Source organism: Dromaius novaehollandiae, chromosome 27, assembly GCF_036370855.1.
Source record: "Dromaius novaehollandiae isolate bDroNov1 chromosome 27, bDroNov1.hap1, whole genome shotgun sequence".
Classification (NCBI taxonomy): Eukaryota; Metazoa; Chordata; class Aves; order Casuariiformes; family Dromaiidae; genus Dromaius; species Dromaius novaehollandiae.
In genome coordinates, this window is record NC_088124.1 from 890,057 (window position 1) to 911,815 (window position 21,759).

General features: G+C 54.0%; 1 protein-coding gene across 6 annotated transcripts in view; it reads left to right on the plus strand.

The window, feature by feature from the left end:
* Positions 1-21,759, plus strand: part of LOC112983865 (receptor-type tyrosine-protein phosphatase V-like) — a 44,002-nt gene that overhangs the window by 13,187 nt on the left and 9,056 nt on the right. For all 6 annotated transcript variants that reach the window (XM_026101244.2, XM_064498230.1, XM_064498231.1 and 3 more), the window contains 26 exons: positions 563-829; positions 2,930-3,202; positions 3,889-4,149; positions 4,679-4,951; positions 5,583-5,852; positions 6,417-6,686; positions 7,155-7,427; positions 7,735-8,007; positions 8,473-8,742; positions 9,147-9,419; positions 10,256-10,528; positions 11,141-11,413; positions 12,297-12,566; positions 13,046-13,324; positions 13,566-13,700; positions 13,806-14,016; positions 15,616-15,683; positions 15,866-15,992; positions 16,351-16,398; positions 16,843-16,936; positions 17,857-17,947; positions 18,538-18,614; positions 19,463-19,597; positions 19,895-20,017; positions 20,750-20,910; positions 21,314-21,449. In XM_026101244.2, the coding sequence (XP_025957029.2) occupies positions 563-829; positions 2,930-3,202; positions 3,889-4,149; positions 4,679-4,951; positions 5,583-5,852; positions 6,417-6,686; positions 7,155-7,427; positions 7,735-8,007; positions 8,473-8,742; positions 9,147-9,419; positions 10,256-10,528; positions 11,141-11,413; positions 12,297-12,566; positions 13,046-13,324; positions 13,566-13,700; positions 13,806-14,016; positions 15,616-15,683; positions 15,866-15,992; positions 16,351-16,398; positions 16,843-16,936; positions 17,857-17,947; positions 18,538-18,614; positions 19,463-19,597; positions 19,895-20,017; positions 20,750-20,910; positions 21,314-21,449 (5,204 nt within the window). The remainder of the gene's footprint in view (positions 1-562; positions 830-2,929; positions 3,203-3,888; positions 4,150-4,678; positions 4,952-5,582; positions 5,853-6,416; positions 6,687-7,154; positions 7,428-7,734; positions 8,008-8,472; positions 8,743-9,146; positions 9,420-10,255; positions 10,529-11,140; positions 11,414-12,296; positions 12,567-13,045; positions 13,325-13,565; positions 13,701-13,805; positions 14,017-15,615; positions 15,684-15,865; positions 15,993-16,350; positions 16,399-16,842; positions 16,937-17,856; positions 17,948-18,537; positions 18,615-19,462; positions 19,598-19,894; positions 20,018-20,749; positions 20,911-21,313; positions 21,450-21,759) is intronic.

Consider the following 21,759-nt stretch of genomic DNA (forward strand, 5'->3'; position numbering starts at 1 on the left):
GTGCCAGCTGGGCTGGCAGAAAGGGGGAGGAAGACTCCAGACACAGGATGGGAAGTGTGTGTAAGTTGGGGGGCGGATGGAAAGTTTTCACACTCCTGCTGTAAGCTGAGGAATGTGGTAAGGGCCAACTTTGCCCAGTTTGTCAAGCCAAGGGGACAGACCTCACACCTCAGTCCTGGTTTTGAAGTACAAGCCCACAACTCAGGCTTCTCTCCTCTATGACCCCACGGAAGAAGGGCAGCATGGGGATCTTGGCAAAAGGCCTTCGCTGGTGGGAGCTGCAGAAATGTTGCATTATCCAGACTGCCACCTTCCTCTGCCCCTAAGAGGGGGGCCTAAGAAAATATGAAAGTATGGAGGGACCCCAAGATCTTTTCAGCCTGTCTGAGAAGGGATGTGGGAGAGAAATGATGCAGCAGACCCCAGCCAGACCTTCAGCCCCTGGGCCAGCATGGAGAGCAGCTATGGGTAGAAGAGACCCTGGGGAGGGAGAAGGGTCCTTGGAGCCCCTAGATCTCTTCTGCCACTGCTCAATCTCACTTCCTCCTGCTTTTCCCCTCAGCACCCTCCATTCCCACACAGCTGAGACTCAGCCCAAGGTCCAGCACCAGCCTCTTTGCCTCCTGGGCTGGTGCTGAGGGGGCTGCCTGGCTGCACCTCATGCTCCGCAACCTCCTCACCCAGACGGTGACCAAGACCCTGTCAGCCAAGAGAGGCCTCACCAGCTACACCTTCCAGCACCTCCACCCTGGCACCCAGTACTGGTTGGGTCTGAGTGCCATGGCCGGGCCTTACACCATGACGGGGCCGAATGCCACAGCTTGGACATGTGAGTACAGCACACTTGGGCTAGGGAAGGGGACCTTGGTCACCATGTATCTGCCTTTAGGCTCAGAACAGGCACTGTGAACCAAGGGCTCAGGAGACAGAGAACAACAGCATGGCCAGCTCCTTGAGGGTGGATGCTACCCTCACATCCCCCTGGGTCTTGGAGTCTTGTTTATGCAAAGCCCCCTTTTCTCCCTCTGAAAAAAGCATAGCAACCTACTACTCTTCAGTGAAGATCTGACTCTGTGCCTTGGAGATCCGGGCTGTCTCCCTAACCTTTTGTCTGGCCTTTGAATTTAAAGGTCTCCTGCAAGAGCCCTGGGTGCAAAGGGCAATTCATCTTCTTGGATCCTATTTGAAGCCACTCCAGAACCTAGCTCTGGGGGTCTGTGATAACAGAGAAGGGGAATGGGGAAGCAGCAGGGCCGGGGAAGGTGGGCAGCCTGTGAGGCTGGGTCAAGCCGGAGAGTGCCTCAGAGGAACAGGAACACCAAGTTCCATGGAACCGTGGGCAGAAACAGGGCTGCAACATAGGCTTTGGAGGAAGCCAGAGATAGCAGTCAGGGAGGAAACAGAGGGACAAGATGAGACACAAGGAGAGGGTCTGGTTCCAGGACCAGTGTCCCCTTTGGGCAGGTGAAATCCCAGTGCTCAGTATGCAACAGGATCAGCCTGATTTCTCCCTGAGGATGGCTGTGGAGGGGCCAGAGACTAGGCACCAGACCTCACTGGTGTGCAGTGCAGCTGGGGCCAGTGTCTCATGTGCCTGGGGGCTGTCCAAAGGCACCAGAGGAAATGGAGAACAAGGGAACACCAGTTTAGATGGTATAAAATGGAGGTTTCTGGAGTGAAGCAGAGCTTTGCCTCCCCTTGGTTGCTGTCAAAGGTGTATTTTGGTAGCACCTGGTAACCTACCTTAGTGGATGTCCCTAGTGCACTACATGCTGTACAAACACAGCCAAGGAAGGCAGTCTCCGGCAGGTCAGAAACTGAGGACAGCACTCCCAGACCCCAGCTAGTTGCCCTTGCCTTCACCTTCTTACCTCTGGCTGATGAGGGCCCTGAGAAGGGGTAACTTCCATCACCACGTTCCTTGTTTGCCCCCAACACTGTGTCCCCTGCGCTGTGAACAGTTCTTGCTGCAGACTTGCTTTCCCAGATCTCCCCAGGAAACCACAGGGAAAATGAAGAGAGCAAACACAGCCTCTTGGATAGTGCAAGATTCATGCCAAAAGCAAAGAAAACGTTGGCCTTCTGTAGGGAAGAGCAACAAATTATGGAGATGTCAAACTGCAAACTCAGGGCTGCTCTGCCCAGTGACTCGGCCTGGTCCTGGGCAGAGACAGTGGATGGTCATTGCCAGGTGTACACTGAAATATGAGGACCTGGGAGCCACAAGATAGCAAGTCTCCAGCTCTTTCCTGTTCAGCCTGTTAGTCCAGAAAGTTGTGGCCTGGAGCCTGGAGCCTGCTCACAGCTAATTCTGCAGCTGGGATTTTGGAAGGTCTCCACACCCCCAGCTGGTTTGTTTCTGCTATGAAGTGACTCCGACTACATCCCCACAGTTACTGTCTATGGCTCTGATTTACCCTACTGAAAAAAATGTCTTTGGTGTCAGATGCAAAAGTTGGGGGCAGCCAGCCAGCAGTTTGATCCAGGCCAGTTCCCGGGAATATCAGCAAACTCATGACAGGACACAAATGGAGATGAGAGGGGCATTTAGGAATTTCCCAGCAGGGCTGCCAAGCTGCTCTAAGCTCCACTAGACCAGGAATGGTTGCACTGGGGAATGAAAACAGCACACTCTAACAGAATGTTTAAGCCAGGCTTGTAATGGTCTTGCAACTAAGGGAGCAGGGAATGAGACTCAGGAGGATGTGGGGAGATCTGAGGGTCTCACATGGCACCCGCTCACACAGCAGTCTGTGTCCTTTGCCTGAGCAGGACAGGATGGGAATGCAGGTGTGCCAGACACCTCACAGCCCAGGACCTTAGCGCTGATAGGCAGTCCTGACACAAAGCAAACCCTGTGAGGCCTGGGGTTGGGGTTCAGAGCACCCTGTAATCCTGACACACACAATATTGTTCCCTTCCCTTCCAGACCCCCTGAGCCCTGGCAACGTGACCCTGAGCAGCGTGGAGGAGCGGAGCTCCTTGCAGGCGCACTGGAACAACCCAGCAGGAGAGAGAGACTTTTATCTGGTGGCCCTGCAGGAGGGAGAGGATGGCACTCCAACCAGGAACATATCTGTTGGAGGGGACAGCACTCATGTCACCTTCCATGGGCTGAGCCCTGGGAAGCAATACTCTGTCCGAGTGACAGCAGTGGCTGGGCCTTACCGGGCCTCTGCCTACAGCACGGCTGCCTGGACACGTAAGCACAAAGTCTAACGTCTTGTTGAGGCCATTTCTGCCTCCCCACAGAGAGGCCAAGCTCTCCAGTGCTGATGCCCAAAGGGAGGCCCACGGGAAGGGAAAGGCATGGTTGCTGCAGATGGCAGAGATGGAGTTGTGCAGTATGATGGCACCTGGCCTCAAGAACAGGTGTGGGTCAGAACGACAAAACCTTCCACACCATGAGTCCTCTTGAATGGTGGATTTCAAGGCCCTTTGCAGACTCATGCCAGGGCTAACCAAGCCCTGATCTATTCAATAACCTTCAGATTTAGCACTCAGTCGGCATCAAGACAACTTCCCCTCCCTCTGCTCACAATAGCATGGCTCATTGGGTACTGAAGCATTGTCAGAGCCTTTAGAGCAGACTGGCATCTCCCCCGTACCCAGTTCCTCCTGGGTGAACCCCAGAGCCAAAGTAAGTTCTCATCCAGTTGCCCCAAGGCTGCCAACTTGGGAGGGAACGACTGGAGCTCTAGCGGGGAGCATAGGGTGGGGAGGGACTTACTCAGCCCCTTGCACTCAGAGCAGTAAAATGGCCTCCCTGCAGCCCTGGCAGCCTCTGTTTGGCGGAGGGGATACCACAGACTGTCATGAGAGGAGGCTAGCTGCCTCATGCACTGCCCTACTCGGTAATGTGCATGGTCCCATCTTTGTCCTTCGTAGAGCCACTGTCACCAGCCAGCGTGAGCCTCTGCAGCCAGGGTAGCCCCTCCAGCCTGCTAGCCCGCTGGGAAGAGGCAATGGGAGAGGCGTACGTGCTGGCCCTCAGTGCTGTGGAGCACCCCATGAAGAACAGCTCCCTTCTCAGAGGTGTCACCAACTTCACATATGAAGGCCTTCGCCCTGGAACCCTCTACAGCTTTGAGATCAGCACTGTGGCTGGCCCTTACACCTCTGCACCTCAGCGCATCACCAACTGGACATGTGAGTGCCACAGCCCTCACCCCAGCCAGCCCCTGGGGTCCCTGTTGGATTCTGCCCTTCCCAGTGGTGTCATGCCTCAGGGTTCCTGAAATCATAGATCTTTTGCAGCTTCATGCAATAGAAGGGCGGAAGGCTAAGGAAGAATGCAGAGGTATTGTTGGATGTGCCCAATCCTGGTCTGCATCCTGATTACCCAGCATATGGGTTAGCAGCCCATATGGGCTATGCAGCCCACAGCCTCCTCCAGCACCAGAGCAGCCCTCTCTTGCCATGCTGCATTGGACCCTATGCTGCCCCAGCCCTTGGTACTTTGGGGATGTAACCCCCCACACACCCCCTCACTAGTCTGTGTGGGTTACAAGGGGTGATGGTGGCCTGTTCAGATCCCATAGGCAGCCTGAGGGCTTGGACTCCCTGGAGTGGGGGTGTTACTAGGGAAGGGGCTTCACTCCAACACATCTGGGGTTGCACCTCTGCCAGGTGGCCCCAGTCTGGCTGTACCCGTGACTCTAGACCTTGCCTTTCCTAGATCCTTTGCCTCCAGAGCAGCTGACCCTCAGCAACCAAGGCCTCAGCACCTCTCTGCAAGCTTCCTGGAAAGCATCTTCTGCTGGCAGCACTGGCTACACTGGCACCCTCTGGGAGACCAAGTCCCAAAAGTGGGTCAGGAACATGACTGCAGGGAACAACTTGACAAACATCACCTTTGAGGATCTGGTGCCTGGGCGACAGTATACACTGGAGATGGTTGCCATGGCTGGACCTTACAAATCCCCCATGCAATCAGCCACAGACTGGACATGTGAGTGCGTAACCCCCACGGAGAGGGGCAGGACTCCTAGCCCAACCCTACTGCAAATTGCAATCACAATCTAGCCAAAAAGAGCAGAGAGTTTTCAGCATGAAAGCAGGGCAGAGTAAGGAACTGGGGATAGGGATGGTTAGTCAGAGAAAGGAAGAGTGGAAGGACAAGCAGAGCCACATTCAGCCAGGTTGGAAGCAAAAGAGTCTTCAGCGCAGGAGAAACCCATCACTGAATGTCAAACATTTCCAAATGTCACCCAGCTAGAAAGGTGGGGACCAGGTCCCATGTGTGTTGCAGAGTCGAAGTCTAGATTATTTGGGGGGGGGGGTTGATATGCGAGCACCAATTTCTAACCTCATTCCACTCGGAACAAGCAATCCACGGTGCCCAGGACAAGGGCCCACAGACATACAGCCCTTTCTGCAACCAGCTCTCCAGTCCCCAGCTCCCCTCTGATGTTCCACCTCTGGAACAAGGAGCTCAAACTCATCCTAGGGAAGACATGGGGTCATAGCCCTGTCTCCTGAGTCAATGCAACACCGCATCGCCGGTCAGCAGCTCCCACCTCCACACTACGGCAGCTCCAACATGGCTGCTTCTCACTGCCTGCGTGTCTCCTCTTTCTCAGACCCTCTGGCTCCATCCGGTGTGACCCTGACCAACACTAGACACCCGCTGGGACTCTCTGCCTTCTGGGAGAAGGCTGCCGGTGATGTGGACCAGTTCCACCTCCAGCTCTACAGCAAGAACCTTCCAGCACAAAGGAACATCTTGGTGGGGCCAAAAACCCAGAACTTCACATTTCTGGGGCTGGCCCCTGGCATTCAGTACTTCTTGAAGGTGACCGTCCTTGCTGGCCCATACAGATCCTCCTCCCACTTTGCAACTGAGTGGACATGTGAGTGAGGGGTGGCACCAGACTGCTGCAGGGCCAGGGCACCCTGGCACTGCCCACAAGGTTTGCAGTGACACAGACACAGCCAGGCCACCTCTGCAAGAGAGCTCCAGTGAGAGCTGCATGCTCCATGATCCTGGGAATCAGAGCATGTGTCATGAGCTAGGTGCTGTATACTCATCTCAGAGTCTATAGCTAGGGCATTCCCCAGTCAAGCTGGAGCTCCTGCTTAGACCACTCATAAACCCAAGGCCTGTCTGGGATTGCCAGGAGAGGGATGCAAGGGGGGAAGCACAGAGACCCATCTGGGCCTGCTGCTCCCTTTGCATAGAGCAGAGCAGCCCACTGTGGAGCTGAATGCTCTTTTCTTAGTACAGCACCTGCCTGTTAGCAGCATCCCGGGGATATGCGTGGGCAGCTTGCATAGCATGCTGGCAAAGGGAGACCTGGCAGCCAACTGTCACAGCTTATCCTTTAGCCCTGTGGCAGAGGTGCAGGCTGGGTCCTGGCTTCTCCAATTGCTTTCCTCCGCCATCTCATGGCTCTCCATGCTGTGTTTCCCCCTAGATCCATTATCCCTGGCTAATGTGAGCATACAGCCTGGCCGGAGACCCCAGGAGCTGCATGTGAGCTGGGTGGAGTCAGGTGGTGGCAGAGAGCACTTGGTACAGCTCTCGGTGGCTGAATCCCTGTCCATCATCAGGAATGTGTCTGTTCCCCGTGGAGTCACCCACCTTGACCTGGAGGGGCTGGTGCCAGGGTCCCGATACCGCGTGGAGATCTTCTCACAGGCTGGGCCTCACCGCAGCTCCTCCCAGACTGCCATCGGCTACACTGGTAGGAACAAGGCTGTTCTGCAACTGTCCCCATGCCCGGTAGCATCCTGGCTGACTTGGTGAGGATCTGGGAGCCAGGAGAATAGTTCCAGGGCTGTTCCGCGGGAGGGCCCTGAGACCACATCCCTGCTGCCCCACTGGTGCCTGTCACACTCAATGTGCTGGCTGTCTTTTTTGGGACTCTCAGTGCACGAAGGGCTCACCTTGAGCCCACCAGCTTGACGGTGCATCCTATCATGCCTGCCCCAGCGCTCTGGGACAGGGGGGTCTCACACTGTGGTTGTGACTCACTGTTACCACCTGGGACACAGGGAGCAGCTTTGATCTGCAAGCAACCCACTGCCCTCAGCCCTCTTTAGACAGCATCTTAGAGGCTCACAGTCCTGCAGCTTCCAGTTTCACACCCAAGCTACCTTCAGTCCTGGGCACACCAAGATTTGTCCACTATAACGCTGTTTCTCTCCCACAGTCCCACTACCTCCTCTCTCACTGTCAGCAATCCCTGTCAGCACTTCCTGGGCTCTGGCTGTGCGCTGGGAGACCCCTCCTGGGCAGAGGGATGGATATCTGCTCAGCGTGCTTGAGGAGGGCTCCTCTTCATCAGCAAGGAACCTGGACATGGGAAAAGACAGCACCAACATCACCCTGTCACAGCTGGCACCAGGAACTTGCTACCTTGTTGAGATCTGGGCTGTAGCTGGACCCTACCGTTCTCTCCCCGAGAACGTCACTGGCTGTACAGGTGATCATCCACACCACTGTCGTGTGACTGCAGGTGGGAGAGTTTCAAGGAGCTGTAGAAGGGAATGGGGAATGATGTTTGGCATCCAGAGAGAGGAGAGCAAGGCCCCCTGGCCTGGTTCCCGATGATGGTACCTGCAGTCATTTTCTGCCTCTTACAGCCTTCTTCCACCAAGTGGGCACAGCATCATTGGCTGGCCTGATGCTGTTGGTTGTCCAGGGGAAAGCAAGACTTCTCCCCAGAGACGGCTACATGTTCAGAACTGGATTTTTCTCTCTCTGACTCATGTCTGTGTCTTTTCTCGCAGTTCCTGCTGCTCCTACAAACCTGAGCCTTACCAACCCAGGCAGCTCCTCAGAGCTTCGCACATGCTGGAACAAGCCCCCTGGCAGGAGGGACCATTATCGTGTTACTATATATAGCCTTTCCTCTCAGAGCAGGGAGAGGGTCCAGATCTTGAGGCCAGATGCCCAGAATGTTACCTGGACTCACTTGGAGGCAGGCAGCAGGTTTGCTGTGCAGGTCACTGCTGTGAAAGGCTCATTTGAAGCTTCCTCTGCCAATGTCACCCAATGGACATGTAAGTCTGATGGGTGGGGCACAGCGCTTCCTTGTGCTCCAGAGCCACTATGTGAGTCTTCAAGAGCATCCCCACCCCCCATTTCCCCATCCCAAACCATCCCCACAGTGTCCCTGTACACTCAGTCCATTTTCTAGGTCACTGTCCCCACTCTAGCCCCCATATTGGGACAGTCCCCCATCCACCTCAAAGACACTGGGTATCTCCTCTGTCTTGCACACCTGCAAGTCCCAAGGATATTGTGCTTGGAGCCATGTGCACTGACTGCCCCTTTGCCTCCATGCTTCTCTGTGGGAGGATCTCTGGTGGCCAGCCTGCCCACTGCCCCGCAGGAGCCTGGAGCTGGAATCCAGTCCATGGTACTGCCAGAGTGCAAGGAGCCACCTGGCAAAGCAGCCAAGCAATAGCAGTCAGCAGCGAGTGGTGGCACGCGCAGGGGCTGACTATTTCCCTGTTGTCTTCCAGATCCGCTGGCCCCTGCCAACCTCACCCTGAGCAGCCCCTCTGCCTCCACACTGCAGGCCTCCTGGGCAGCAGTGGACCAGGGAGCAGAAGGCTACGTGGTAGATCTCTGTGACACAGCCTCCAGCAGTTGCGCTGGGCACATGGTGCTGAGCAGGCACGCCAGGAGTCACACCTTCAGCAACCTGAGCCCCGGCACTCACTACAGCGTGGTGGTGAGGGCCACAGCTGGGCCCTACCACGCCAGCACCCTCAACCTCACCCACTGCACACGTGAGTATGATGCAGTCAGGTGTCTTCCACCCGGTCTCCCCCTTCCCGGTTCAAATCAGAGGCCATACTGGTCCAGCCAGATCCCTGCCTTCCTCTCCTCACCCACACAAGCACCCTGTGCATGTAGCATAGGGAAACTGTTCTGGACCCTGTGGCCTGGCCACCTGCCTCTCAAGTAGCCATCCACAGCCACTGGATAGAGGGATGGCTGGGGCACAGGCAGCACCGGGGAGGAGGGGGTCCCCAGAGGCAGCTGCCACAGAGGCAAGGGCAAAGCCAGTCTTTGGGACTTTGCAGGGCTGACCCACTGCCTGCAGCACTAGGGGCTTGGTATGGACATGGGGCATCTCCCTTCCCCTCAGCTCAGACACAGCTCCTGGCAATGACTCACGTTTCCTCCCCAGGCCCCCTGCCCCCTGCGGCCGTGCACTTTCTGAGCATGGGGCACTCCGACAGGCTGAGTGCATCCTGGGGAGCTGCAGCTGGGGAGCGAGACAGCTATGCGCTGACTCTGTACCATATGGGACTGGGCACCGTGGTAGCAACAGTCTCGCTCAGGAGAGACACCCACAACTTCACCTTCATGGGCCTGGCCCCAGGATATGAGTACTCCCTGGAGGTCAGTGCCATGGCTGGACCATATCGGGCAGTGGCACGCAACGTCAGTGGCTGGACACGTGAGTGCTTTGGGGATGGGTGGGAGGCCCGGCACAACTGGGCAGCCCTTAAGGGGGCTGAGAGGTTTACAGGAAAACTAGTGCCTTTGGAGATGTGCACACATGTGCATGAAGGCAACACACACCAATTAGTGCATGGGCACACTGTTATCCTCATGGACATGTGGGTGTTCACACATGTAGGCTTGCACAAGTATGTGCTGATGACACATAGTGGTATCCAGTGTGCCCATGTGAGGACATCTCCGTGCCCATGCAGCTGAATGTCCCTGCATACCTGAGCACTCATACCCCCGCTGAGTCTCCTCCAGCAGGTAGAAAAAACATTAGCATAAAGTTCCATGAATCAGTGGGGGAAGAAAAGGCTGATCCATGGTCTTCTCAAGAGAACAAGCCTCTGCTGTGGAGATGGACTAGTCCAGCACTTCTGCTCATCCCAGAAAGATTTTGAGGCTGGACAGGGTATAGACTAGTCCTGCCCAAGCTCAGCCCTGGCAGCTGCACTCTAGGCAGTTGTTCAGCAGAGAAAGGCTGGAGAGTGCATGTGCATGCGAAAGGGGGAATGGCACTCCAGTTGGGCTATGGGGAGAAGGGTGAGAGATGGGAACTGGACGGAGAAGAGCTGGCACATGAGGGACTACAAAGAATGAGCAGCACTGGAGGTTAATCAGGAGGGGAAGGGAAAAGAGAAGAGTAGGGAGGAGGAGAGTGCCAGAGAAGGCCTGCTGTTCCCCAGCCCTCAAGGAGAATCTGCCCTGATGTACAGTGTCCCATCAAGCATCTGTTTCCTTCTGCATGGTCTCTAGTCCCTAATATCAGGTCTGGTGACTCCCCAGGCCCCCTGCCCCCTGCCACAGTGTGCTTGCTGAGCGAGGGGCACTCCGACAGGCTGAGAGCATCCTGGGGAGCAGCAGCCGGGGGGCGAGATGGCTACGCATTGACTCTGTACCATGTGAGCCTGGACACTGTCGCAGCTACAGCTTCTTTTGGGAATGACACCCACAACTTCACCTTCACGGGCCTGGCCCCAGGAAGCAAGTATGTGTTGGAAGTGGTCTCCATAGCTGGGTCCTACCTGACATCTGCAGGGAATGTCAGCAACTGGACATGTGAGTACCAGGGTTTTGAGGGTGATCTCAGGCCTTGCTGGGACAGGGGTAACCTGCCCATCATGAAGGTTCACAGGAAAGTGAATGCAAGCACATAACTCTGCTGGCGTTTACGGCAGATCCCTGACCCCACCTTAACCCAAGTATAAGTCAATGCTGCAGCACTGAGCAGGGCTCTGCCCATCCTAACCATCAGCTCCACAACCCTGGATTAGGTCAGCTGCAGAGTCTGGGAGCTGTGGCTCAGAGCAGAGTTGGCCCCTGGGAACAGAGGAGCGAGCAAGAGAGCAGAAACTGAGCTGGAAGACAGTGGCATGAGGAGATTCAGCTTCCCCTTCCCTGCAATTGGCTGGCTGCAACCTCTTCTCCCATCCCATGGCAGTCAAGGCAGCTCGCTCCACCTCGAACAGAGTTGTCTTTGCTCAGTCAGGCAATGATCAGAGTTTGCAGAAGCTGTTTTTAACAGCCTCCAAGCTGTTAGATGCTGCCATCCAGCCAAGACAAAGTGCCCTGTCCTGTATGGTGCACCTTTTCCAATGACACTGCCAGGACACCTAGGCAATGTCCTCAGACCCTTCACTGATACATATCTCTCCCATTCTGTCTCTCCAGATCCCCTGGCACCACGTAACGTGTACATGACGAACCAGGGGTATCCCAACAGGCTGAGCGTGTCCTGGAAAGCTGAGTCCAGAGGACAAGACAGTTACAGGCTCCTCCTGTACCATGTGGGATCAGGTCTTGTGGCAGGCAATGTGTCTGTTGCGAAAGGCACCAACAAATTCACCTTCTCTGGTCTGGCTCCAGGGCACAAATATCTGCTGGAAGTCCTCTCAGTGGCAGGGCCCTATGCAGCCTCAGCAGCGAACATCAGCGACTGGACAAGTAAGTGGCAAAAGCTAGAGGCCCTTGTGTCAAAAGTGAGGTTCAGCTTTCGTGAGGCAGGCAGGCTCAGCACCTGCAGTGAGAAGGTGCAGAGACAGGGCTGGGAGTGTTGCCTGGAAGCTCTAGGTACTGCTGTAGCAGCAGGTTTATGATCTACTCTAGCCCTTGTGCAGGGGAGAGCAGGGGACTGCTGCTGTCCATAAGACAGTCTGGCAGCTATGGTCACTCTCTTAGGGCAGATCTACTGGCTTGTAGTCCCACTGCTCACAAATTGCTGGCTCCTCCAAGCGTAAGTGATTGAACAGGAGCAAGGGATCCACTGGTGGTAGTGCTACTCTGATCAAGGACAGTCTCACAGCCTGGGAGACCATGAGGCCCTACAGCAGGGTGGGGGAACACCCTGCCATGCCACACTGCCATTCTCTCAGGCATTCAGGAAATTCCTGGCATAGGGGATAAGGGCAGGCTGGGCTTTGGGTTTTTTTGTTTTTTTTTTTTTTTAGGAATGTGGAAATTGGAGATAAGCACAATAAGCCTTTTCATGTGCTTGTCCCCACAGACCATGCACTTCAGTTGGGGAATCCAGAGGTCTCTGCTCCCACGCTCAGCCAGCCCCTGGCAGGGTACTGGGAGTCATGTGCAGAGCCCTTCAGGCAGTTCTCTGCTGAACACTTGCTAATTTGTAGGAGGAGGAACCCATCTTCTCATGCTCATCTCTTTGCATGTGTTCCCATTACCATTTAAAGGCCATTTCTGCAGAGATGTTACCACTAAAAATAGGAAGTTTCCCTCCATATTTCCCATCTCCTGTTTCTATCTCTGCAGAATGGAACAGGGGATCTGGCATGCCAGTAACATTCCCCCAATGTGGTTTTCATTGTAGCCCCCTCAGTTCCCAAAAATCTTTCTGCGGTGGTTAAAGGGAGCAACACAATGGTCATCTCCTGGGACAGTGTCTCTGGCCAGCAAGATGACTGCCAACTGTGGCTGCGAGATCCCAGGAACAGCTCAGTGCCCCAGCGGCACACTGTCACCAAAGGCCAAGTGCAGCACATCTTCCAGGGGCTGATCCCAGGGAGGAACTACTCCATCTACTTGAGCTGCGTGGCTGGGCCCTACTGGAGCAGCACCAAACCCTTGGCAGTACCAATAGGTGGGTTTGATCTGCTGTGGGCCTGGGAAGAATGTAAGCCTGGAAGAGGGAAAACATCTGGTTGCCTCAAGGCTGGATCAGCCCTTGTGGGTAGGCAGCAGGGTGGGAAGTCTTCATGATGGGAGAGAAGGGAGACCTGCAAGGTGACCCCCTGGTAGCCATCAGCCCCCTGAGCTTTCCCCAGCACAGAGATTCCCCATCAGCGAATGGCCTGGCATCCTGTGAAGCAAAGTGGACTCTGCGGAGGAGATGTGCAATGGTCTAGTTCCCTTACAAGACACCTCCTTCCCATGCCCTGGCCCATTCACCTTGTCTTTTGGCCCTGAGCATGGAAGGCTCTTGAGCCGCAGACATGCAGCTCTGCCCTATCCCACTGACCTAGGGACCAGGGCCATAATGGCTCTGGGGTGGTACATGGGTTGGTGCTGGGATTTCTCTGATCCAGTGAGTTCAGAGCCTGTTGGCTCTCTCTTTTGCAGAACCAAAGCCAGTGGAGGATGTGCAATGCCTCCCGGAGTCCAGGAGTCTTTACTTGAACTGGACCAGCTCTCCTGGAGATGTGGAGGCCTACGAGGTGGTAACAGAGAGACTTTCTGATGGTCCTTCCACCTCCAAGCACTTTGTGAGCGTCCCTAGGAGTGAGGCCAGCCTGGAAGGACTGGGGCCAAACTCTTCATATCGAATCATTGTGAGCACAGTGGGCAAGAACAGGATGAGGAGCCAGGCTGTAACTCTGCTGTGCAACACAGCAGTGGAGGGTGAGTCCTCTGATTTTCTACAGCCTATCCACAGACCCCAGGAGAAGACATCTGATGTTGCTAATAAGACTTGGGGACTTTTTCAGGTATCTGTGAGCCCCATGTGGTCCTGCACTGGACTGCAGTGGGGCAGGGCTCTGAGGTGGTGGTGCCAGGGGCACTCACAAGCCAAGTAGTGAATGGTGGGTCTGTGGGAGCAGAGACACACTAACAGGCTGTGTTTGCTGGGTTCCTCTTCCAGCCCTGCCTCCACCCCTGCGAGCAGACATCTTCCAAGTGGAGGCCAGCTCCACAGTTATCATTTCATCCGACCTGTTCAGTGAGGAGAACGGCCAGATCGAGTATTATGGTGTCATTGTTACCACTAATGACTCATGTAAGTGCCCCTGCACATCCTGATCTGCAGCGGCTCCCTGGAGGGCAGCAGTTTCCCTGATATCACTCTGGGGCTACCACTGTCACTTTGTACCTTCCCTTCCAGTGCTGAGGCCCACCGAGGAAATCATGTCCAGCACATGGTATGACCACTATTACGGGACAGAGGACTCCTACCTGGCTGTACTAATCCCCAATCCCTTCCATTCGAGCCCCAGGAGCTCCCCCAAAACCTGGCCAGTGCCAGTGGGAATAGAGGAGTGCGGCCAGTCCAGGGCAACATGCAACGGGAAGCTGAAAGCTGACAAACAGTACAGGTAAGAGTCATCACCATCCTTCCTGGGGGGAAGGGGATGGAGGATTAAAGTGACTGCTCATGTCCTCTGCAAGGTGCCACCAGCTCCCTTGCCCCAGCCTCATCCTCATACTCACCAGACCCCCGATGGTGGAGCCCAGGGGTTGCTCTACCAAGTAGTGTTTGAGGAATGCAAGGGCTGACAAACAAGAGAATATTAGTGTCAGCAGGCAAGGAAAGGGAGAGCAGAAACAAAAGCTGAGGCTGACAAGGGCTGTAAGTGCTGCCTCAGCAGCTGACCGATGTCCATCTCCAGGGTAAGAAGAAAGCAGCCACATTGGCTTAGACCAGGATCTTTTTGACCCCATCTCTTGTTGCTGCCAGTGGCCTTGAATAGGGTTTAACAACAGTACAAACATGCTAAGATACGCCTCCATCCCCCAAATACTCTCTCAGCCACCAGCCGGTCTGAGAGTGTTTACCAGCTCCTGGTGCTTTCCAGCAGAGAGATGGCATTTTCTCTCCAAGATCTACTTCCTGCCCAGAGGATGTAGACAGCTAATTCAGAGCCTATCACTGTGTCAGTAGCCTTCTTACTGTGATTGAATAACATGTATTTAATTGTCTAGTCACTGAGGAGCAGGAGATCCTTTTGCAGCTTTTCATAGCTTACTTTCATTTTGACTGCCGTAAATATTGTGTATCTTCAGTAAATTGTGCTGCCTTTCTAGTTAGATCATTAGGAGTGTGGTAAAAAGCACAGATCCCTCCAGTGGCCTCTCTCCGTTATGAATGTTAAATCTTGTCTCCTATCTTTCAGCAACTTATTTATTCACAAGCTCTTATCTCTTATGCCATGGTATCTGCAGGCTCAGTTTCCTGAGACATCCTGACTCCTAGCACACCAGGTCTGGGGTGCTGCCAGAGGGAGCTCACACTCAACTCCACAAACTCTTGGCTGCTAAAATCCAAAACTGATTTTGAAAGTTCTAGCTTACATTTAGGGCAAATGAAGATCTACCCCTCTGGGTTACCTGTTCAGAGGACAAGGAAGCCAGGTCTGTGGGGAGCTATGATGCTTGGTGTGCACATTGCTTGGAGGAGGAGGATCTAGGACAGAGGAAGAGAATACCACACAGCCAATTCTGTGTGCCTGAGGATGGGTGTGGGTCTGGGCTCAGCTGTCCCAGCTGAAGTGCCCTCTTAGGGCAGCTCAGCTCTCACAGTAATTAGTGGATTGACATTAACTGAGACAGTGACTCGGCCCAACTTGATTTTCCCCATGTGCTACTATCTTTCCCTATTTCTGTCCTGTAAGAGAGCAGCAACTTACTACCTGGCTCTGCAAATAACCCCTCAGAGAAGAGCTGTTTGCTATTTGTGCTTTCTGATGTTTTTTCATGTTCTCCTAAGTGCAGCAAACTTGTCCAAGAGGCAAAGGTGGGAGGAAGCACCATTTCCACACATTACCTAAATTCCCATGAGAAAACAAGCCTCTTCTAATACAGCATTTCAAAACAGAGGCAGCTGTCATGTCCCTTTGGGTCTTCTGGCTGCTGGCTGCAGGGGTGTTGTGAGCAGTTCAGATTTCCTCTGATTGCAGGGCTCTGCTTTACCACAGGTTCAGCATCGCTGCCTTCACCAGATATGATCCAGTAGCTCCTGCAGTGTCATTCACCACATTCTCAGGTAAGATGGAATCTGTATCTTGCAACCACTTTGTCATCTTCCCTACCTGGTTCTGCAGGTAGATAACAAGCTAATGGTAGGACAAAGGGGAGTTCAGGGGCTGCAGTAAATGTTGTAAATATAGTAAATGTAGCCATTTACTGGCTCTGACTTCTGCCCATTCTGTCTCTTTTTGACTTCAGCTGCTGGAGCCAGTGCAGATGCAACTCCACTCCCCATGCCAGTCATAGCTGGCATCGTCGTGGGATTTCTCTTGACACTCACAGCTATTTTTGCTTTGGTCTATTGGAAACAGCTCAGAACAAAGAGGTGAGGATAAGCCATCTTTTACCAAGTGGGTGCAGGGTGAGAATCTGAGGCCAAATCTCACCTCCAATGCCAGGCCAGGAGAAAGAGCAGTGAGACGGTATAAAATGAGCTTTCAGCAAACTAGGACACCCTCTAACTAGAGCTGTGCCAGAGAGTCACAGAGCAGGCATAGAACCGAACACATCAGGCAGGGGTGAGCTGCCTGTGATTAATTCACAGAACCCTACAAATTTGCAAGGAAAAGTACCTAATGTGAGCCATGTGCTCACAGGTGCTCTGTGAGCCAGCAGTTTGAAATATGCTTGTAGCATCAGTCCCTGCAATGTAGGGAAGAGTAACATCTGCACTTTGCTTTCAGAACCAAGAAGAGCAGCCTGCCCCAGGAAATGGTGACTTACAGCTTGAGGTGAGTGCTGCCGGCTGGACTCTTTTCCTCTCCGCATACCCCCATTGCTTTGTGTCAAGGCAGGTCCCAGGCTTCCTTATCTACCTTTCATGTTTTGAATCAGGAAAAATCAAGCTGCTGTCCTCTCTTTCCAGTTGCTTTTAATATCCCAGGCTCTCCCATGCTCAGCAATTATTGCCTAGCTCCATTCCAAATCAATGGAAGTGGAAATGCATTGTTCACACCTCCTCTGCAAAGGTTTCTGCAGGGGGGGAATGCGTTCATCGTCCTGAAATCCCTCCCAGTACTTAGATAAACAATGCTCTGCTGGATCCACTTCCCCCTGTGCATGTACATCTAGGTACTGCAGGTCTCAAGGCTGGACTGTCTCGTTGGCCATGTGGCTGGTCTGCCATACCTCTCGATAGCTAAGGCATGTTCTCCTCTGGACTTCATTTCATGCAGAAATGTCCATCGGCCAATCCCCATACAGAACTTCAAGCAGTACTATGAGATGAAGACAGCAAGTGGTAATCACGCTTTCTTCCAGGAGTTTGAGGTAAGAGAACACTCCTGCTAGGGATAAGATTTAATTTCCCCTGTTCAAATCCAGCCTGGTTCAAATGAGATTGTTATGCCTCAGCTGTTGGGTGGCCTGTACAGCCTCCACATCTCCAGGGCCAGTAACCCACCTCTCTAGCAACCCAACCACACTGCTAGGCAACCCAACCACACTGCTAGGCAGTCTTGGAGGCGAAAGAGTGGATGGACCAAGTGAGCAGGTAATTCCCTTGCTGAAGACCTGGTTTGTCCAAGTTCTAGTAGAAGCACATGTTGTGTGTGATAGGAGGTGAACTAGCACTGTTGACAGCTGATGATGGACAAAACCAGAGGTCCCAGGCCTGGACTGGAGGCAAAGATGCTGAGTGGTGTTGCAGTGAGATCCACCTTGGCAGTATTGGAAAAGAGCCTGCACCCAAAATGAAGGTATAGGGGCACTCTGAGAACTGTTGGACCAGGCTGTGAAGTTCATCTCAGACCAGCTTCACTGGCTCCCATAGCAATTTCACTGCAAACATCTGTAGGGTCTGATTTGCTCTACAGCCAGCCCCTTTGAAAGCCCCACCAGTGACTGAGGCGGAAGCACCACAAGCTATTTCATTTTTCTCAGCACAGAATGCTTTGAGTTTCTCACAGATTTCAGAGTTTTTTTCTGGGAGGTTTTTTTTTTTCAGTAACTCTTGTTGTTTTTTAATTCCAAACCATGCTGTTGGAAAAGGCAGAGGGAAAAGCCACCAGTGGCTCAGAGTACATAGGCTATGCTGGGGAAAGAGTAGAGCAGTTCCTTGTGCATGGGCGAGCCCTTTCCTGGTCTCTTGAAACACCAGACAGAGCTGTTGGCCGTGGGCATGGAGCTGGCTTGGCCAGGAGCGATCTGTAGAGACACTTCTTGTGCTCAGCTTCTCCCTTGTCCTGCAGGAGCTGAAGGAAGTTGGAAAGGAGCAGCCAAAGGTGGAGGCTGAGCTACCTGCTAACATCTCCAAGAACAGATATCCCCATGTGCTGCCCTGTAAGTGCTGTCTCCTCCCTCCTCCTCCTCAGAGGCCCAGTGATGGGAGTTCCTGCTGTAACGGACGGGGAAGGGCTTACCTTGCAGCACTGCAGAGTTCTCAGTGCCTGGGTCCCCTCCTGTTTCTCTCCTGGAAGGAGTCTTGTACGGCTCTTCAGTTTCCTTTTTCCTGTTGGAGACTCAAGATTTAAGGGCTGAGCCACCACCCTCCTCAGCTCCTCCACGTGGCTGTTGGGCAGCTGCTGGGTGAGCCCTGCTCAGGGAGAGTGTCCCAGCTACACATGAAGTGGGGACCATGGTGCCAGATGACAGGCCAAGGAGGAGGAGCTGCTCTCGGCCATCCTCAGACTTCCCTGATGGGTCTCATGATAGTAGCTCCTCTTTCTTACACCCTGCTAAGCCAAGCAGGCTGGGAACACATCCCGAGGGAGCAGGGTGTCTGGCCGGAGCACGGAGCATAATGGCTGTCTACATCCATGGAGCTAGGGGAGCTGCCGGGGCTTGTCCAGATGTGCTATCCCTGTGAAGGAGTTGGCCATATCTTGGTAAAGGGCTGCCTTGGAGAATCGTGTTTGTTTGGTCTCTTTCAGATGATCACTCGCGAGTCAAGCTGACCCAACTGGGGGAGGATCCGCATTCAGACTATATCAATGCCAACTTCATGCCTGTGAGTACCCACTTGCCTTCCCCAGGCCCAGAGACTGCACATGGCCGCAGAGCACCAGCAGAGAAACTCTGCCTGGATTCAGGTCATGAGGGCTGGTGGGCAAGAGCTGCCACTGAAGCAGCAGCTGACAAAGGCTGTGGCAAGGTCTTGGGAGTCAGGCAGAGATGAAGAGTTGCCTGCTAGCTGGGGTTGATGGATACAAAGAGGGATGATGGGTGATTGCTGTGAATGCATAGGTGAGAGTGTGGGGAGACTGGCAAGGCTTTCTGCTTTCTCCTTGAGGACTATCCTCTTTCCAATCTCTCCCAGCTTTCTGCCCCATCTGTCTGTCTGCTCTTTCTCCTTCTGCTTTGTACAGCTGCATTTGAACAACCTTGGACCTGTGACCATGTCCCCCATCTGGGGGATTTTCCCAGGTAACAGCCAGGGGCACACAGCATGTTTGTGGATTTGCAGTGCATGTGCGTGTTGAAGGGATAAAGGCAAAGAAGCAGGCCTGAGACCTTGCATGCTTACCTTACCTCAAGTTATGGTTGGGGAGCACAAGAAAGACCCCAGTCTGTCTTTCCCTGGTTGCAGCTGGATTAGGAATTCCTTGGAGGGAAGTGTGGGAGGTTGTATCTTTCATTCCAAATATGTAGTGAGCATGTCTTGGGGAGCACATGCTTCCTGTGTGGTGGCACCTCTGAGATCAGCTGCTGGGGTAGCTGTGCCCACATGGGCAGCTGGGCTGAGGAAAATGGGTATCTCCACGTCTACCACAAAGGCAGACCAGGCACTGACTCTGTCCCAGGGCGGGACCCATCTGCCTTGGGAACTTGCCAACTCTTTGTCCGGCTCTTGCTTAGGGTTACACATCCCAGCAGGAGTTCATTGCCACCCAGGGGCCTCTGAAGAAAACAATAGAGGACTTCTGGAGGCTGGTATGGGAGCAGAACGTCTACAACATCATCATGTTGACAGTGTGCATGGAGAATGGGCGGGTAGGTCTGCACTGCATGTTCACCACAGCCAAGCCATGGGTAGTGAGACCTGCACAGGTCCATTTTCTGGAGGAGGGTCTGGGATCCAAGACAAGGGGAGGTGGAGGAGAGCTGTGCCAAGCTCCTGGTGGAACCACCCTTGCCTGTTCCCCACAGTCCTGTCCCTGCTTCCCTGGCCTCCCCTGCAAAGAGGTGTCCAGGTGCTCCCAGAGAGCCATGAGGTGACCCCTGTGGGTTAGCGAGGCCTGGTCTTCCCTGCACTGGCCTTGCTGTGACCATGACCTGCCTGTTTCCTAGGTCCTCTGTGATCATTACTGGCCATCAGAATCTGCCCCAGTATCCTACGGGCTGGTCCAGGTCCACCTGCTGAAGCAGAGCAGCTCTGAAGAGTGGACCATGCGTGAGTTCAAACTGTGGCACGTGAGTAAGAGCCCAAGAAGACAGACTCAGAGCACCATCGAAGCCTGTGGGTTTGCTAAGGAGAGAACCTGCCACTGAATACAGTGGTATTTCTCCTTGTTGGTAGACATCTGGAATACTCTCCTTTCTCTGCCAGTAGCAGGGTTCAAGGCCTACTCCCCAGGGAAACAGTCTGTCTCACCTCATAGTTTGGTAACACAGAGATGTTCAGTGTGTATCATCTCCTCCTTCCTTCCCACTGGCCTGCCATCCTTGAAATGGGACATGAGCTGGAGCTTCAAGGAACTTTGCCTCCTGATGCTAAACAGCGTTCAAGAGGGCACATTCCCAGAGTAGGCAAAGGCAAGTCTCCTCCCTGCCACCTCCACACAACTCATCATGGCGGGGAGCTGTGGAGAGAGGCCAGGTCAGTAGGAGCCATGGAACAGTGCAGCAGACACAGGGTCTCTCCCAGCCAGGTAACAGCCACGTGCATAGAGCTCTGGCACCGACTCTGTGCAAAGAGGCCAGAGGCAGCCAAGGGATGATGAGCTTTTCCCGCATTTGCAGCCCCAGGATGGATGAGGAGAGGCAATGAGTTGTTGTCATGGCCTCTCTGCAGCTCCAGTGTGGACAGTGTTAGCCAGACCCTGCTAAATGGTTGTCCCAGGATCCAGCACTCCCAGAACTGCAGACTGCATGCATGGCTGTCCCGCCAAGCTGCACACTAATGATCAATGTCCCCTCCAACAGGAAGGCCTCCAGGCACAGCGACATGTGTCCCACCTGCACTACACAGCGTGGCCTGACCATGGGATCCCAGAGTCTACAACTTCTATTATGGCCTTCAGGGAGCTAGTCCGAGAACACATCCAGAGCACCAAGGATGCCGGGCCGACTCTTGTGCACTGCAGGTGAGGCACTGCTCTGTGGGGAGAGAGCCAGTGCAGAAGGCAGGACGGGAAGATGGGAGAGAGCATGGGAGATAGGATCCCCACTCCTGCATGAGCCCATGACCCCCTCCCTCCCAGAACCTATGCAGGGTAGGGATCATGAGGAGGGAGAGCAGCATCCAGGGAACACAGCTGGTCTGGAAAGAGCCTCCCTGCTTAGTTGATGGGGATTACAAGCGAGCTTGTAACCTGCCTTCCATCCCAGGGGACTGGGAAATCTGAGGATGTTCAGCACCCTCTCAAGACAGTTTGAATGGTTCCTCAGCCCCAGAGCCATGCTGGGAGCCATTGCTAGCAACCAAAGGGGAACCCATCAGTCACAGAGTCCAGCGAAGTTTATCCCTTGCTATCTGTGCTGTCTCAGTGCCGGAGTGGGCCGCAGTGGCACCTTCCTTGCCCTGGACCGTCTGCTACAGCAGATGAAGCAGGAGAAGATAGTGGACACATTTGGTGTTGTTTACACCTTGCGGATGAACCGTTACCAGATGATTCAAACTCTGGTAAGCCATCTACTTTCTCTTCCTCAAGGCCTATCACTTCTTGGCATAAAAGCTAGCAGGGCTGGCAGGCATCAGCAAGCTCCAGCACCCCCAGGCTGGTACCTAACCTGATGCTGTATCATCTTGCTGCTCAAAGCAGTGGTATCACCCTTGGACAGTCAGCTGGAGTGGAAATTGCTCTTCTTCCATTGGGGTCTCCAACAGCTTCATGCCTTGCCAGAGCCACACCAAAAACATGCGGAGTCTCAGAGCCCTCCCAGCAGGCTCAGAAAAGCAATCTATGACCAGGAACAGCCAAGAGCACCTAGCA